A 17909-nucleotide genomic window follows, 5' to 3' on the forward strand; every position below is an offset into this window, starting at 1 on the left:
GGAGTTTCAGTGGTCTGGATAAAGTTTTAATAAGTGCTTTTACTTCCTGAAATGAAACAATTCACAGAGTAGGATGTGGAATCTGAAAACGATTGTTACTGTATTAACGGCCAAAGACGTTTATATAATGACTACTTGTCAGGTGATTATTTTACAAGAGAATGTTTTTCTACTCCCATTGTGTCTTAACTTTCAACATCTTCCAGTAGGAAAATGTCGTCCCTGGCTTTGACCTTCACACAGGATTTCTGTAGGAGAACTTGTGTGAATGGAGGCTAAAGTCTTTAAAGAGCACAAGCATTCTTTTATAAGATCAGAACTTGGTCAGAAAATGTGTAAGAGAGAGAAACTGTAGGTAGAGATACAGAAATTGGCTGCCATGTAGAAACACTGGGGCCAGTCTTTTTTATTATTTAATTGTATACTTATTTTATTATCAGAATTTGATTTCAGCTAACCCTCTGTAAATGCATGTAAGCAATAAGTACTCTCTCCGGATTTAATACTGCTGCTTTTGCATTTTGTGGCCATCACTCTCCAATCTAGGACTTTTCCTACTGCATCTTCTCTATGAATTTTGGTAGCCTGGCTCCCTGTTTAGAACTCTAACCAGCTGTGTAAGCCCATGCAATTAACTGATGTTGTAATCCAGCTGCTTATATGTAATGCCTCTGATCTTCGTCCCTTTTGGAGGTACTTCAGCTGAATCTCTTTGCGATGATGTTGTTTCTGTCCTCACTGTGCTCTGTGAGAAGCTCCAGGCTGTCATAAAGTGAGTTATTTAAGTTTATAATTTCAATATATTACCTGGAGACTGAGAGTTTCACTGATGCATGTGATTGTGCTGTTGTAGTTCTGGGATTATGGAGCAAAGCTGTGCATAAATTAAGTGTTTACTAGAGAAAGTATTGTGCATGATGCATTAATTCAATCCTCGCTTGAAATTAGGAGCTAATTTGCCTTCTTTGTGCACTCTTCAGCTTTAAAGAGCTTCCAGTAAATCTAATCTGTAGATAACTTCCATACAGCAGCAAAATACTAATCCAAGGAGAAGTTTTCTTTTCTGGCTGGAAGAACCATCATAGAGAGAATAACAATTACAAAAGTTGTGGAAAGACCCAACAGATACTATATTCAGAATGAATAAATCTGTCCTTCTTAGGCAGCATTTATCCCATTGAAGTAATTTGTACTATCAAAGAATTCCTCCAATTTAGGAATATCATACGCTCTACCTACTTGAAAATGCATGATCTTAACTTTTAAAATGTGGTTGTTATGGACAGTAAGTATGTTATATGCTGTACAATTTTCAGAAACCACCAGAGGCAAAGATAGCACAGGCATCTTTGTGCACTTCTTCTGCAGACTTTCTTCCCATAAGTGTCTCTAATAACAGCAGGGTAACAGAAGAGTGCCTTACTTAGCATTATTTAATCAGTGTCAGCATCTGGGAAAATAAAATCAAGAATGCAGGGATGCCCTGTGCATGCCCATGCAAGTGTCAGCTGCAAGGTGATGATCGTCTGCATTGAGACACATTGCAAGAAAAGCTGTTGGAAAAGAAGGCATCTGTACCTGGAATGCATGTATCTTTCCAAATAGGCATGGACTCCTGTGAGGAAAAATTTATCACCTTTAAAATATATAAGAAGCCAGTAGTTTTCAACCCTCCATAGAACAGAGTTACAAATCTACCTTTGAGCCTCAGGATTCAGCACTTTCTGCATGGCATATGAAACGGGTATTGTTGTACTTGGATGCAAATTCATATATGTGAACAAAAGGAACTCAGGCAGTGACAAACAGATATTTCGCACTCCTTAATTGCAATTCAGATAAATCCATTCTTTACAGCTTCCTTGACCTACAATCATATATCAGAAAGTGCATTCCTCCAGCTCTCATCTCTGACCGAAAGAGAGTTATCAAATCCTGGTTTTCTCTGGAGTGAAAACCAAATTGTGCACTTGCCATGGAGTGCTCCTTCCTAAAGCGGACCTGTCTTGTTTTGCTTGTCTCCTGGATCCCACAGCTAACGTTAGGAGTAGGCACAGTCACAGTGCATGTTACAAGTCTATCAGTTCTAGGTGTCCACAGGTTTTTAAATATTCTTTCTAAGGAGGCTTTCTTTGAGTTTATGTTTCTGACAGAGTAACTGACAAGGCCCTGAAAGGTAGCTATGTTATCATGTGACTTTCTGCCTCTAGGCATTGACTTTTGACCATTGTGGCCATCACAAAAAATTAAAAAAAAAAAAACAACAAAACAACTAAACAGAAGAGAGTAGCCTAAACATGCTTCAGATTGCCTGAAGAAACTATCCAATAATCCAAAATTTTCTGTTGTTGTTCTTTTCCTGTGTTTAAGGCTTCCTTCCTAAGATTTTAGATTGAATTTGAGTAATTATTTGGGTTTTAGTCTTCCTCTTTCTTCACTTTTTTTTTTTTGAAGTAGTAGATCACTGCATGTGGTCAGTACAAAATAAATGGGATGATGCAGGTGATCACACCATTGTAAATGGATAAAAAAAAGCAAAATAAATCACTGCTGCGTATTATGGTATAATTTTCAAGTGAATTAATGTGGTTATTTTAGAAAATTAAGTAGTCTTTGTTTTAATATGATGTGGATGGCATCTTTTCTTTGCCAGTGACAATCGTCAACTTCAGCTTCTGTACTTGGAGTGTATCCTCTCCATGCTAAACAGCTCCTCCTCCAGCATGCACCAGCACAAAGGATTCACTGATCTAATATGGTGAGTACATCTGAAGACTAATGCAAATACTCCATTTGTAAGTGTAAAAGGACCTGCTGCCCCCCCCGCCTTGCAAAAAAAAACCTGTCAAAAGTCTCCAGGTGTGAGCAGAGCTTGTTGTTAACCTACTATTAGTTCTCTCTGTGCCTCATAAAAATTGATTAGGATCACCTGCTCAGCTACCACATTAAATCCCGGTAGTGAATTATCACTGTAAATGAGGTCTAATGGATTTAGCCAGAGCAGAAAAATCTCTTATGCTTTCTGCAATAGTTTGGATCAGTGTGTGGCATTAAACACAGAGATTCTCTGCTTGTTGTGGGCAGGTACTGTTGAGATTCTTAATGTTCTGATACAATAATAGAGGAAGATAAGCAAAATTAATGTCAAGTGTGTGCTGGTGACCAGAAATGCTTAATATCAACTGCATTCTTGTATAAGGTTTGAGGGTAAATAGTCTTAAAGGTGCTTCTATTTTATCAAGAAATTCTCCTTTTTAATACACTTCACCAGGAAGGCTTGATATCTTTGGTGTTCATATCTACCTCTAAATTGTTGGATACCATCACCTCAAAGCACCTGAAATAATCCTTTTTTTCCTTGTGATTGAAATAGTGGGATTTTTATAGCCTGTGGATAATTGAGTCATAGTAATAAAGCAAGAATGTAACTAATATGCAGTTCCTTGCAGTCTGTGCCCATCTTTTGACCTTGTCAGGTGATTGTATTAAGGAAAGATATATGTGACTGTTAATGACAAATGTGTTTCTTGTGCTTTTACCCTGTAATTTTTGAAACTGAAGTGTTTGACTTGGATCCAATTCTAATCATGGAACATGTAGAGGCACCCATATCTCCCCCTACTGTCCCAGGAACATCAGTGGCTGCCAGACTGGGTCTTCAGACTGGTAACACTTGGCGGTGTTGCACAAGGACCCGGTGCTGAGGCCTCTTGGAGGTCTAACATAAGAGCAGAACTCTCTCATGGCAGATTCGCTTCAGAAGTTTCTGTCTTTGAATTTCACACAACTCTTTGTTTATGCTTATGTGATAGACTGTGGGGACATCCTGTAAGCAAGGTCACTGAAATTAGTTAAAAGAAAACACTTCCTGTTTTATTTTCAATTTACATCCTTTTGATGATCCAGTTTGTGCTGCAGATCTACAGGTGTTTGTACCTGTAACTGTGTACCATGAGGGCAAGCCATCTGAGATGGGACTTCTTAAACTGCACTGCTGCCAAGGAATGAACATGCATGCTTCACTACCTGCTTAAGTGGGGGGAAAAAAGCCCCAAGACACTAGGAAGATATGAAGCAGTTTAAATTGCAAACATAATTTTGAACATTTTGTACACACTAATACATTACCTGTCTGGTGAGGTTGTGATCCAAACTGGTAGCTGTCATTACTCTTTAAGGAGCTGTTGCCTGTATGCACACAGCTTTCACTCTGACAGGCACTTTGTAGTCAGTTCCCAAAGAAGATAGAGAGCAGACAGAGAAGATTTATCTCTGTGTGCAGACAGCATTCTCCATAGTTTGATACAGAAACACTTTGATAGGACTAAGATGTGTGGAGAATATATTGCTGTGCAACCTCTGATGATGCCTGCTTTGAGGCAGGCATGTTTCTTAAGCAGTGAATTGTTATGTTTTGAAATGTTCTTGATTGGAGAAATAAGTGGAATAAGCAGATTCAAAGTCATTATCTGATGTCCTATTAAAAGCTGATTTTCTTTCTGTGACTTAGGGAAGCTGAGCTGTTTCAGAAATCTTGTTACGAGAAGTAATGAAAATTCTGGACTGCAAAACCTTGAGAAAATAAAACGTAGTTACCTGTGAGAATGTATTTTATGAATTGTTACTTGTAATTGGGTGCCTGCTCTAGGTACTCACTTGAACCTCTGAGACATGGGTCAAAAACAGATTTGGGACTCATTCTCATGCAGCACTTGGCTTCTTAAATTAAGGTCTTGCAGATTGAAGTAAAATGTCAAGTGTGTGAGTGCAAAGCTGAAATAGCAGCTAATGGAGCAAAGTGCTGAGCTGGCTTTGGTTCCACAGGAGAGTGGTCTGCTGGCGTTGAATCACTTAACATGAGTGCTCATGCAGAAAGACAGTTGAAAGAAGGATGAGTATTTACTGTATTGTGGCATATGAGTAGTGTAGTGCATACTTTGAGTTATTGTAGAGTATTTCATTATGTTCTCAAAAGACAGCCAAACAGGCTCACAACTAAGGGTGCTTACTAAAATAATGTGTGTGCAGCTCAGTGATGAAATATTCAACCTTCTAGTTAACATAGATCAGTTCTTGTTTAGTCAGGTTTTTTTAAAGCTCCCAAGATGAACTGAAAACTGAGCAGTGGATACCTCGGGATAGGCTGCAGCCAGTGAAAGAGGCAGGCATGCTATCCTGCAAAGAGACAGCACTGTGCAGCAACATGAACTTGCAAAATCAGTACCATGTTTCTACAGCACACAGAGGTATTTCCATATGAACTAGCATGCTGATGCTTGGGAGGTGAAAAAAGCCTGGCATAATTTGTTTTCCTATCTAACAACTGCTGTTTGACTGATCATTAAAACAAGAGTGTGTATCTCATTTAACCATGGGCTATTTTCAATCTGTTCTTGTAAGAGTATTTTTTTTCCAGTTACCATCTGCTGCTTTTCTCTTTCTCACAGGAAGCAACTGTGTCCAGCCCTGATAGTAATCCTGGGAAATCCAATCCATGACAAAACTATCACCTCTGCCCACAGCAGCATCTGCCTTGAGGCTGATTCACCTTCCTCAGGGATCTCTGATCATGGCCGGGGTTCAGGTTGTTCTTCCACAGCACCTGCCCTTAGTGGGCCTGTTGCACGGACCATATATTATATTGCAGCAGAACTTGTTCGACTGGTGGGGTCAGTGGAATCCATGAAGCCTGTGCTGCAGTCTCTGTATCACCGGATATTGCTTTACCCACCACCTCAACATCGAGTAGAAGCCATCAAAATTATGAAAGAGGTAGGGTAATCACATGTGCAAATCCAGGCATGTAAAACAAAATGTTTATATAACAGTAAGCATTGCTGATACATGCATACGAATGCATTTCAAACGTTCCCACCTAGGGATGTTGCAATTGTCCTTTCTAAGCACAACTGGTACATCAGCACCACTCTGACAAATAGTTTGATGCAGTTGCAATAGCTGCATTTGTCTCTATAATGGAAGCTACCATGGCAGCTCCATCAGTGCTCATGCTGTGGTGCTCCATGGAGCAGATTCTATCACTGAGTCACAACTGCTCTTTTGGGTGCGACAGAGCATAACAATCCAGTTTGCAACTTCTTTGGCATCTTTCCCCAGACACATCCTCACACTGTGGTTTCCAGGCATTAAGATGAATATGTGCTTTGATTACATGCCAGGTTTTTGAAATCCAGTTTCTTGGAACTTTTTTTGAATAGATACAAGAAAGCTGCCAATGGCTTAAGAAGCCATTTCAAGACCAGTCCATTCTGGCCTCTTGTCAGTGCCTCTGAGATGTCTAGAACTGGAGCACTGGGAGACTTGTTTAAGCACTAGCTGAAATCATGGACTTTTCCATTCCACATGGGCACCTTTCTTCTCATGTTGTGAAACACAAGGAAATTTATGTAATTTGTAGGAACAGTGGTATCTTCTAGAGAATTTTTCTTCTAACTTGTGCATACCTAGGCTGTTCTATTTCTGAAAAATCTCTCTTAACACCACACAGCCACCCACTTGGCTTCTGTCTAAACTAGGAGTCATCCATCCTCATCTTTTTCTAATTTTAAACAATAGTAAAATGATAACTGAAGTTTTAGGAGAAGCTTAGTGTAATGTTGTTTTGTGCAGGACATACCTGCTGCTTCTTTCGTCTTAATACATGCCTGTGTGTATTTCCTGGTGGGCATTAACAAAGTGCCACCTAGGCAGGTTGAATCTGAAGAAATCACTCTGCCTATCTTTGCATGACTCCATAATTTTGTAACTAGGTGACTGAGGAGACAGGCTTCCTTTGGTATAAACTATAATAAAAAAATACTTACATAGGCATAAAAATTATCTTGGGTGCAGTATCAGATGAAAAAAAATCAGTCAAAAATGTAAAGCACTGGAGAACATTCTAAATGTGATTCTTGCTGAATATTATCCTTTACTTGCTTTTCTGCCTCAAAAAAGAAGAAAGGTAGCTTTAATAAGTAGAATATCACTGTGCCATTTTCCTTTGCTGTGAGAGAAAATACAGTAGTGCTACCTCGGGTTCTAGGGCTTGATAGCGTTACGACTTACTTACTGTATTTAAATAATGTTTGGATAATCTTCTGCTTATTTCTGTTTCCTTTCTCTTCAGATACTTGGCAGTCCTCGGCAGCTTTGTGATTTGGCAGGGCCCTGCTCTTCTGAGTCAGAATCCAAGAAGAGATCTATTTCTAAAAGAAAGTCCCATCTGGATCTTCTCAAGCTGTACGCTTTGTTTCCTCCTTTAGCCTCTTCTGTCTTAAACCTGTTCACACGGAATGCTTAAGCAGTTCAGGAGCATACCCAGTATGAGCCAGGGTATCTGCCTGGTTAAATAAGCTCTGAAAATGGAAAAGGTGTAAAAACTTTTGCTTGGTTTGTCATCAGTCTGGGCCTGTTTGTAAAGACATAGATAACTTCCTTGTTGAGTTTGCCAAAATTCCCAAATATGTTGGTTTACAGATGAAAATTTTGGGGTATGGGTCCTTAAACTTGCAGTAAAATAAATGTGTGTTTCTTTAGAGGTATATTTTCAAGATTAAGTCAAAGGAGGTAATAGAAAATTTATACATTGTCATATTGAGCAAGAAGGGTTCTCAATTCTTATAAAGATCATATCTTGTAGATAAGATACTTTTCAGGACGCAGATGGCCTTTAAATTTAGTTCAGCTGGGTGTTGAGGTTTTTTTTTTTAGTTTAAGTGTTTGTATGTAAGAGAGAACATGCTATGCATGCTGGTATAAATGCATAGTAACTTTCACTTCTTGGCATTCTCTTTACAGAATGACTATGTTTGTATGGGCGACTTAATAATTTGTTCTTACACTAGTGGTCTCTCTCAGGAATAGTTTTAAAGGATAAGTTCACTTCTTTTTTTCCTGGTTATGGAAAGATTGTGTTGAATGACAGTGACGTGCTCACCGCACATGTTGCATCGCTTAAATAAACTCTGTGTTGATTGTAGTATCATGGATGGGATGACGGAAGCGTGCATCAAAGGTGGTATTGAAGCGTGTTATGCTTCAGTGTCCTGCGTCTTTGCCCTGCTTGGAGCGTTAGATGAGCTGAGCCAAGGGAGAGGTCTTAGTGAAGAGCAGATCCAGCTGCTGCTCCAGCGCTTAGAAGAATTGAAGGATGGGACCGAGACAAGCAGGGACTCCATGGAGATCAATGATGCTGACTTCAGGTGGCAGAGACGCATCTTGTCCTCAGAAAACCCTGCCTGGGAATCAGGAAATGAGAAGAGTCCCGATATTAGCATTAGCGTTACCACAGACACTGGTCAGACCACTTTGGAAGGGGAAATGGGACAAACAACTCCAGAGGATAATCCGGAAAATCAAAAAAATTCCCTGCCAACTCCAGCTGGACATGAAAGCAAAGAGATTCATTACAGAGAACCAGAGTCAGAAACCATTGACCAGCCGGATGTTGTTCAAAGAAGCCACACTATAGTCTATCCAGATATAACTAACTTTTTGTCAGTTGATTGCAAGACTCGGTCCTATGGATCCAGATACAGTGAAAGTAACTTCAGTGTAGATGACCAGGACCTTTCTAGGACTGAGTTTGATTCGTGTGATCAGTATTCCATGGCAGCAGAAAAGGATTCGGGCAGGTCTGATGTCTCAGACATAGGCTCTGACAATTGTTCCCTGGCTGATGAGGAACAGACACCACGGGATTGCCCAGGTCACAGGTCCTTACGCACTGCTGCTCTCTCTCTGAAATTGCTGAAGAGCCAAGAAGCAGATCAACACAGTGCACGGCTCTTTATCCAGTCACTTGAAGCGCTTCTTCCTAGGCTTATAGCTCTTCCCAGCATAGAAGAAGTGGACGGAGCATTGCAGAGCTTCTCTTCAACGTTCTGCTCAGGTTTGCAAGTGAATATTTACTGTCTAATGAGCATGCACACTCTGACAGCACTGTACACAGATTCCCTTGTAGGAGTTCATCTTCAGAGAACATACTCAGAATGAGTAGGTTTGGACTTTACACCACGCATTCCTCCACAGGAACACACTTCATTTAGGGCAAAGCAAATTGAATATGTAGGCACTGATTCAAAGGGAGGTAAATCCATTGACTCTTTACAGGCTCTGGATTATGTGCTGAATCAATAAAGAAACAGAATTTGCTGTAGCACAATACCTCTTTGCAGGTTTGTGAAGCTCTGTTGAGAAAGTTTGCACATCGTGTCATTAAAGAGAGGTCGGGGTTGCCCCTTAGCATGAGAGGGGTGTGGGAAGTACCATCACCTGTTTGTAATGATATAAGTAGCTTAGTACATCACTGCACTGTTATTATTAGTAATGCCAGCCTCACAGAGAGGGTGGTAGCAACTCCACAGCAGTAAGCTCTCGAAAGGATAGGGAAACAGGAGAGTTTGTCTTCACTCTTCTGTTTTTCTTAATGCTGCTATCTAATGTGACAGGAAGAGCAAAGCTTAAAGCCAAGACCAAGTAAAAGATTAAGGTCTTGCCTTCTAAGAGATTAAATATCTTCAGTTCTTTTATAATTAAAACATTTGGGCTATTGACCTGTCAAACAAAAAAAGTCATGCAAAGGCTAGTTTGTCATGTTGATAGCATATTTAAAATGTATGTAAATATATATTTTTAGAAGGGTTTGGTTTTCCTGACAGTGACCAAAATGAAAATGTTTGATATATGTCTGTTTCTTTAACTTCACTGCAATTGCCTTTCCTCTTGCTTGTCTCCTGATCATTGCTTCATTCATTTGTGCTCTCTCACACACATTAAACTCATACATAGTCAGAAGGGGAGACTTTTCCCATCATCATATGGCATAATTTAGATATGAAGCTGGGTGAATAAGATGATATTCCTGATATCCTGTTTAAATGTACCTAAATAAACCCTAACTCAGGAAGATGATAAATGGTATTCTTAAGAAACATTGGCCATTTTATATCACAGAAAAGAGGCACTGATGTTAACTAGTTTCCTAATTGAGGGGCTCAAGAGCACCCTTTCCACCACAGGTATTTCTTTTTTCCTGAAAATGGGTAATCTTGATGTTATGCTGAAAGACCAGAGCTAGACCTCCACTTCAAACCTATGTGCACCTGTTCCCCTTGTGCATGAATGGATATGCCACTTCTTTTTCCTTTTGTCTGTAAAGCCTTTATAGAATGCGTTAAAGCTTTGGAAGATGTGGACCTAGGAGAATTCTGGATTTTAAGGCTAAACATAGCTTTTCTTGACATTCAGTGTGGGTAATAAATACAGTGAGAAAAATGGAAGAATATAACTCAATTTGGGCATTAAATCCATTATTTGTGGTTTGCATGTCTTAAAAAAGATACCTAGTCTTGGACTTAGATTGTTGAGAGAGACCTTTCACTTTTCTAAGAAAGCCGCCCCTGCGGCTAAATCTGTACTTAAAAAATGTACACAATGTTTCCAGATGGATTTGGTGAAGTACTTGTAAAAGACACAATTCAATAAGGAATCACGGAAAAGTGGAGTAGCAAGTCACAGTATTAATACAGCCTGGCGTTTTCATGGAGATGTGGCTGTTGCAGAGTTGTACTTTTATGCTTTTTAAGATCTGGGCGGTTCCTGTTTCATTTGGACACCTGGAACGAGAGTCAGTCCAGCTGAAACTGTCCCTTAACAGTCCCCTAACTCAAATCTTAAGCAAATGTCCATCAGTCCTCCTGAGGTGAGAACTTGTGCTCCTGTGTAGGTGAGAGCCGTGAGTTTGGAGACCTTTAGAGAGAGAGAGAGACTTAAGAAAGTTGAAACAAATGTCGGAGTAAGAATTCGCCCTGGAGAGCTTCTGAGACACCAGTTTGATCTGCCTGTATAAGCAACGTGTAAGACTCCTTTAGGAGTCCTTCTTTAGCACCAGCCGCTCAAGGCACAAATTAGGTGATGAAGATAGAGGGATTGATCCCATTCATTGTATATACAGCACTTACTCATGTACAGTTCTTGAAGAATACTTTGGGAAATTTGAGAGTTGGTTAAGATTCGAGTTGAGAAAAGACATAGATGCAGTTGAGACCAGTCAGTACAGAAGCAGTATTTTTGTGTTTCTGGGACACTTTATTTAACTACTTTGTTTCAATTTTTCTTACACTTTGGAAGAGTAATACAATTTAGTACTCTTTCCTACTCTTTCCTTATATAGATAGCATTGCAAAATTAGGATGTTTTCAGAGGATTGAAAGGCAATGAATGGGGGTAGGAATTTAAGGCACTGCTGAGATAAGCATGGAAAAGGTAAAGTCAGCTAAGCAGAGTTATAGTGAAAGTCAAATTTGCAGGTAAGTTGGTTAACTGTAAAGTTAGGAGTAAGTTAGCCCATCTTCAGTTTTGATTCCATACTTTTTAGAGGGAAGTTTTTTATTCTGGTAAGTATCATCTTCTGTTTCTGTGATCTCGGCATCGCACAAATGCAGTTGTTTGCCTTCCCATATTTTAGAGGAAGTTAAGGAACATACTTTTCCCCAACGCTTTTTGGTGCTCAAATACATGCCCTCCATGGAGTATCCACTCTTCTGTGCACTTCTACACCTTTATTTTAGGTTGTAATTCTGTACAGGAGGTTGCAGATTTTCAAAAACATTTAAATGCAAAATAAGGTGGGCTTTTTTGGATTTTTTGGGGTTTTTTGTTTGGTTGGTTTTTTGGATTTTTTTTTACTTTTACATATGTCTCCGCCTTGAGGTTTTTATTACTTAAGTAGATTCTAATCCCTGAGGTATGTATTTAGGAGAGATAAGACAAAAAAACAGTGGGAGATGAGATAGCTACATCAATATCATGATCCTCCATTTGACAGAGTGTTAAGATGCATCTTTGTTTTGATAAGAAAATCACTAAAACTACTTACAGGCTACTTTCAGGCACATGGTTGAAGTTTTGGTGCTAGGTAAAGGTTCTCTGTCAACATTCACCATGAGAAATCTACCCCAAGCAATGCCAGCCTGTGTGGGTGTGGTTTGTGGCCAGCCCTATCGCCCTTCTTCCACAAGGTTGCTCCCTTGAACAGAAATTCATTTTTTAGACCCACCCTGGAACAGTTACTCTCTTTCTAAATCCACCCTCAAACAGTTACTCACCTTATCCACGCCCCCAAAGTGACGACAGTGGAAAGTCCGAGAAGGCAGCAGCACAGAGCTTTCAAACCCTCACGAGGCAAGAAAAACATTTGCTTCTTTTATGTGTGTGGATTTTTTTTTTAAATGTTAATGGTTTGTTGTATTTTGTCTAAGAAGAGGTATGACCTTTATGGTGGGAGGAATATATTCACAGTAAACCACTGCAGCAGTTAACAAATGGCACAGCTTTGCTTCATCCTGTAACTAACCTTGGAAGCTGGGTTTTGTTCCATTTCATTCCTTTAGGATAAAGCTGACTTCTTAATCTTCCCTTATTGACACTATGAATGGATTTCACAGTCAATGTGAAAACCATGAAATATTATGAGTCATGTGGGTGGATCTGTTTTTTTCATGGTTCAAGCTACAGATCATGGGGATTCAATTCAATTCAAGATGTTGCTCATACTTGGTTGATATTTTTCTACCAGTTTCTACCAGTTTACTATCAAGGGAAAAAGGGATTGTGCCACTGAGCACAGTTGTAGGCTTCGTACAATAGTGTTTTCAGGACTAGTGAGTACTTTACAGGTGGTTTCTGTGTCTGACAGAAGTGCAAGTGCTCAGCTATTTAGAAAGTAGGCCTTTTGTGAGATAAATAGGGCTTGGAGTTGTAAGTTGTTCCAGCCAACTTGGCCCCAGATATTTGTCCACGTATCTCTAGGCCATGGAGAGAATGATGATTACAGACTGGTCTTGCAAGGTGTAGAGTGCTCCAGTCCCCATCCAGCAACAGCCAGAACAGGTTTTCTGGGGGGTTAAAAGGGCTGTAAACTTCATTAGCACCATTTGGTGCAGTGTATTCTCAGTTAAGTACACAAGCTTTGGGTCTACTCTTTTCCACCTCAGTTTTCTGGTTAGCATTGCAGATGTATCCTGCCCTTTGCTTTATATTTCACAGTCATCCCAATGAATGCTGGTGCTCCTTGCTTATTTCAAATTTAGCACATTGCTTTGCTGGACTGTGACTGGAGTGTTCAGTTTGTCTTGCATTCTAGATGAGCTACTTATTTTTCTATTCCTTATTCTAGTATGTTTAGCAGAGTAATTTATACTGATGATTCATTAACTATTCTAGCAATCTGTTGTTGCCAAAATGCTAGGGATAGTTTCTGATATTTTTTCCAGGAAAAATCTGTATAAAATATGAGAGCTCACATGGTGTTTTTGTTAGGTATGATGCACTCACCAGGATTTGAGGGAAACCTAAATTTCAACTTCCAGACTCTGATGAATGCAGACAGTCTCTACGTGGTATCACATTACACTTTGCTGCTCAATCTAAAACTGGCAAACTCAGATTACTACAGGAAGAAGCCTGCCCAAGCCCCTGTGTTGCTGGTGAGTTGGGGAATATGGGATAATTGTTTTTAAAAAATGAAAATTTATTTTTCTTCTTTTCACATAAACCAGCCCACACATAAACCCTTCAGGCTGCTTGCTAAGTGGAGAAATAGTAATTGCAAATGAAGCATTCTCCAAGCTGCTTATGAATCTTGCATGATAAGCGTCGTGCATCTGAATTACACTGTGATTTGGTGGGAAGGAATGCTGCTTACTGATTGTCATTAAGGCCACAGTCATTTTGATGGTTAAACTATTTTCAGAATAGATTAGCATCATGTGATACAGCAGGTATTGTCTCTTGATAATGTGCATGAACATACATTCATCTGGCAACTGGTGGGGGGTTTTTTTGCCTAATACTCGATTTGAGTTTCTGTAGATGAAGACATGAGAAGTTAAAGTGAAAAATAAGTAGGTCTTAGTAATGTGAAATTTTGGTTTTTGTTACACCTGGAATTCCTCAGCTTTTTAAAAATTGTTTTGAAAATTGTGAGTTATAAAACATGGATCTATGTTTTTCAACTCAGTTTCCCAAGAGACATTGTTTCAGAGTTTTCTGAAAAACCAAAAAGAAAAAAATCTGGTTTATGGAAAAAATAAAACGGTGTCAAAATGTGTAATTATTGCTGAACTTCCAGTGTAAGAGAATTTATAATTTAGATCATCTCAAAAACAAATGGAGTTTAACATCATCCTTAGTTCTGGTGCGTTCTGCAGCAGATCAAGTGCAGATCTGTGACTCAGGACATTCTCTAGAGGATTCAGTGTGCGCAACAGACCTGAGCATGCCCAAAGTTTTCTTAGAGATCATTCTGATAAATATTTGGACACCAGTTCATCTGTGGTGATTGTTCAATGCAGAAGGGCCTAGTTGTTGGGCAGGCCACATTAGGTGCCACAATTTATTTTAATTGGATTTGAGATCCGACTCCTGCCTTGGGTCACAAGAACCCAGCATGACACTACAGTCTGGGGCAGAGTGGCTGGAAAGCTGCCTGGGGGAGAAAGACCTGGGAGTGCTGATGAGCCAACTTAACATGAACCAACCTGTGCATAGGTGGCCAAGAAGGCCAATGGCATCCTGGAACTGTATCAGGAATAGTGTGGCCAGCAGGACCAGGGCAGGGATTGTCCTACTGGTGAGGATGCACCTCAAATCCTGTGGTCAGTCTTGGACTCCCAGTACAAGAAGGACATTGTGGTCCTGGAGAGAGTCCAGAGGAGGGCAACAAAGCTGGTCAAGGGTTTGGAGACCAAGTCCTGTGAGAAGTGGCCGAAGGAGCTGGCATCGTTTAGCCTGGAAGAAAGGAGGCTTGGGGGAGACCTTCTCATTGTCTACAGCTCCCTGAAAGGAGGGTGTAGTGAGGTGAGAGTAGGCCTCTTCTCCAGGTAACAAGTGACGGGACTAGAGGAAATGATCCCAAGTTGTGCCAGGGGAGGTTTAGAAAATATTAGGAAATAATATTTAGGAATTTAGGAAATTTCTTTTCATGGCAAGGGTTGTAAGGAAGAAGAACAAACTGCCTATGGAAGCATTCAAAAAGCTTGTGAGTATGGCACTTCAGGACATGGTTTAATGGTGAACGTGGTGATGGTGCTGTGCTGACAGTTGGACTTGATGATCTTAAAGATATTTTCCAACCTTAACAATTCCAAGATTGCAATCCTCCATTAATTCTTTCCATAGCTTAATTTCTATATCCGCAGTCATTTACTCAGAAGTAGATCTGGGGGCTGATGCTGTAGGGCTTACACTGTTCTTTTACATTTGGCTTTTATGGTCCTCTGCAGAAGGAGTTCATGAAGCAGGTCCAGTCCAGTGGAGTATTGATGGTATTTTCCCAGGCCTGGGTTGAAGAGCTGTACCACCAGGTACTAGAAAGGAACATACTAGGGGAAGCTGGATACTGGGGAAGCCCTGAGGAGCACAGCCTTCCACTTATCAGCATGCTGACGGGTCAGTACAATATTATGGTGGCAAGGCTCACTTCCAAAAGTATCTAAAATAAGGTACGGTGACATGCTGCTTTACTGGGTTACATACAGAACAACATGTCATCATGCAATGTGTGATATCTTATGGAATTATCAGTAGAGAAAGAGCCAGACTCAGTTGTGGCAGGTACTTAAGTGTTTGTTTTGGCTCATCAGAGTGGTTTTGAAGCATAGGTTTAAAAAAAAAATCAAAACAGGGAGAGTAGCTTTGTTCACTGAACCAAAACATTTCTTGATTCTGTCAGCTTCGGTTCTAGTACACTTGATACTTGTCAATGATAAACAGGAAGGCTGCTGTTTTCTTGATGTCATAGCAAAGCCATTTCAGTGTGCCTGTGGTGCAGTACAAATATAAATAGTGGCATCTGATCCTGGAAGCCTTCCACAGATTGGACTCCCCTTGGTTCAGACTTGAGCTATGCCAGGGATATGCCAAATGGCACTAGAGAGAAGCTGAAAACCTGGAGCACAAGTGCTTGAAAGCAATCCTTAGCTTCATTTGAGGGAAAAAAACCATATTTTGTCACCTGAAAGACAGCGGGATGGTTATGATACTGTATTGATATAAAATGCACTGTCTGCTTTAATGTGTATGTAATTAAAATAGTGTATGCAGGGAGAACACTGGCTTCTGCTGAGCCATTAAGTGGTGATCAAAGGGCACTGCTCTGAGAGTTGTTTGCTGATTGTATTGAGCTCAGTGTTACTTTTAGCTACTGAGCTGGGAAGATGAAAGAAACACTTGGAAAAACAATATCCAGATGTGGAGATGGGGCTTGTTAGAAAGGAAATCAACCTGGTGTCCCTAACATTAAACTCTCTGGGAGAAACTGGTGTTTTGTTGTGTTGAAGAAATGGTTGTATTTCTTTTGCTGAGATTAAACATGCATAGGTCTACTGAAAATCACATTTAGGACATAGAATCCCAGTGCATCTTGAGGACTCAGACTGAGTCTAAATCAGGATTTGGCAAGATTTGAAATACTATACTGAGAAATGCAGAGGCTTAGTATGTGGTAAGTTCTGAACTGTAAGAAATACCTTAAAATCTCTACTGGAAGTTCTGTTCATTGTGTAACTTGAAGAGGGGGAGAGCAGCTTTTGAAAGTGGGATATCTCACCTGTTCAACAAAACATTGGTTATATGGGCAAAGCCTAAGATGCCACAGCTCATGTTTATACCAAGGCTTTAGAAGGCTGCCAGAAAGAGTTACAAAAAAGCATACCTGAGAATGGTTATTACAATTAAGTATTACAATACTTGATTGTACCCAGAGCCAGGAAGATATGGTTGACTGGTACCATCTGTGTGTCAAATAGTAATCTGATGGTTTTTAATGTTCTGGCAGACATCGACGGCTTGGGCAGCAGTGCGATTGGGGGCCAGTTGATGGCATCTGCTTCAGCTCAGTCTCCTCTTTCCCAAAACCGGAAGACAGATGATTCTGTTGTTGCAGGTACTAAGACTGTGTTATAAGCACAAGTGTGCCTACCAGCAGCAGGTTGTTATGTACCAAAAGCGTATGCAGAAAAATTGTGTCAAATAACAGTTGAAAAAGAAAGTATATCAGCACATCGTATGTGTGAATTGGTAGTTCAGCATGCAGAGGACAAATGTGACTTGGCTTTTTGCCATTAATGCTTTTGTTGTGTCATTTTCTAGTGGTAATAGTATTGATGTTTTTTCTAGGAATTGCTTTTGCCCGATACATTTTAATTGGCTGTTGGAAGAACTTGATTGACACTTTGTCCACCCCACTGACTGGCCGCATGGCAGGCAGCTCCAAGGGGCTGGCCTTCATCCTGGGAGCAGAAGGAGCCAAAGAACAGAACCAAAAGGAGAAGGACTCCATCTGCGTGAGCCTGGATGGACTAAGAAGGGCAGCCCGGCTCAGCTGTGCTCTAGGTAATGCTGCATGGGGTATGTCGTGGCAGAGTCATAAAATAGGATGATAACTTTCCTTGAAGGAATTTGGGAGAAAGAAATACAGCATTCTGCTCTAGTTTTGCATAGGAATGTGGGTGGGGGGAATATGCAAAGAGTGCCCTACAGCATAAACATATTGAGCCAACTTTCCTTGACCCTACCTCTTGTTGAGGTTGTATGGGATTGGGGAGGAAATGTTGGTCATACAGTAATTGTGTTGTTGCTTTACAGGAGTTGCTGCTAATTGTGCATCAGCTCTTGCCCAAATGTCTGCAGCCTCCTGTGTCCAAGAAGAGAAAGAAGAAAAAGAAATCCAAGAACCCAGTGATGCTATAGCTCAAGGTAACTACATGCTTAAATTGCCTACCTCATCTCATATTGCCTGCGAAGCTTCAACTGGAAAGCACTTTGCCACACATAGTAGCATTTCCCTCTGTTGTTCTGCTATGTACCACTTGCTTGTAGGCACATGGGATGTGTGTCTTCAGTAC

At 40.3% G+C, this 17909-nt stretch overlaps 1 protein-coding gene across 5 annotated transcripts in view; it reads left to right on the plus strand.

Annotated features, from left to right (window-relative positions):
- The window catches only part of ARFGEF3 (ARFGEF family member 3), an 86231-nt gene that overhangs the window by 37932 nt on the left and 30390 nt on the right, over positions 1 to 17909 (plus strand). For all 5 annotated transcript variants that reach the window (XR_010720016.1, XM_066178959.1, XM_066178957.1 and 2 more), the window contains 10 exons: positions 694 to 772; positions 2654 to 2758; positions 5448 to 5772; positions 7130 to 7242; positions 7983 to 8893; positions 13324 to 13490; positions 15288 to 15453; positions 16841 to 16948; positions 17182 to 17397; positions 17650 to 17760. Coding sequence is in view for 4 of the 5 variants with exons in the window: in XM_066178959.1 (XP_066035056.1) it covers positions 694 to 772; positions 2654 to 2758; positions 5448 to 5772; positions 7130 to 7242; positions 7983 to 8893; positions 13324 to 13490; positions 15288 to 15453; positions 16841 to 16948; positions 17182 to 17397; positions 17650 to 17760 (2301 nt within the window). In the remaining variant the exon portion in view is untranslated. The remainder of the gene's footprint in view (positions 1 to 693; positions 773 to 2653; positions 2759 to 5447; positions 5773 to 7129; positions 7243 to 7982; positions 8894 to 13323; positions 13491 to 15287; positions 15454 to 16840; positions 16949 to 17181; positions 17398 to 17649; positions 17761 to 17909) is intronic.

This window comes from Chamaea fasciata, unplaced genomic scaffold (genome assembly GCF_029207755.1).
Source record: "Chamaea fasciata isolate MVZ Bird 193981 ecotype frontalis unplaced genomic scaffold, bChaFas1.0.hap1 SCAF_3, whole genome shotgun sequence".
Lineage (NCBI taxonomy): Eukaryota > Metazoa > Chordata > Aves > Passeriformes > Sylviidae > Chamaea > Chamaea fasciata.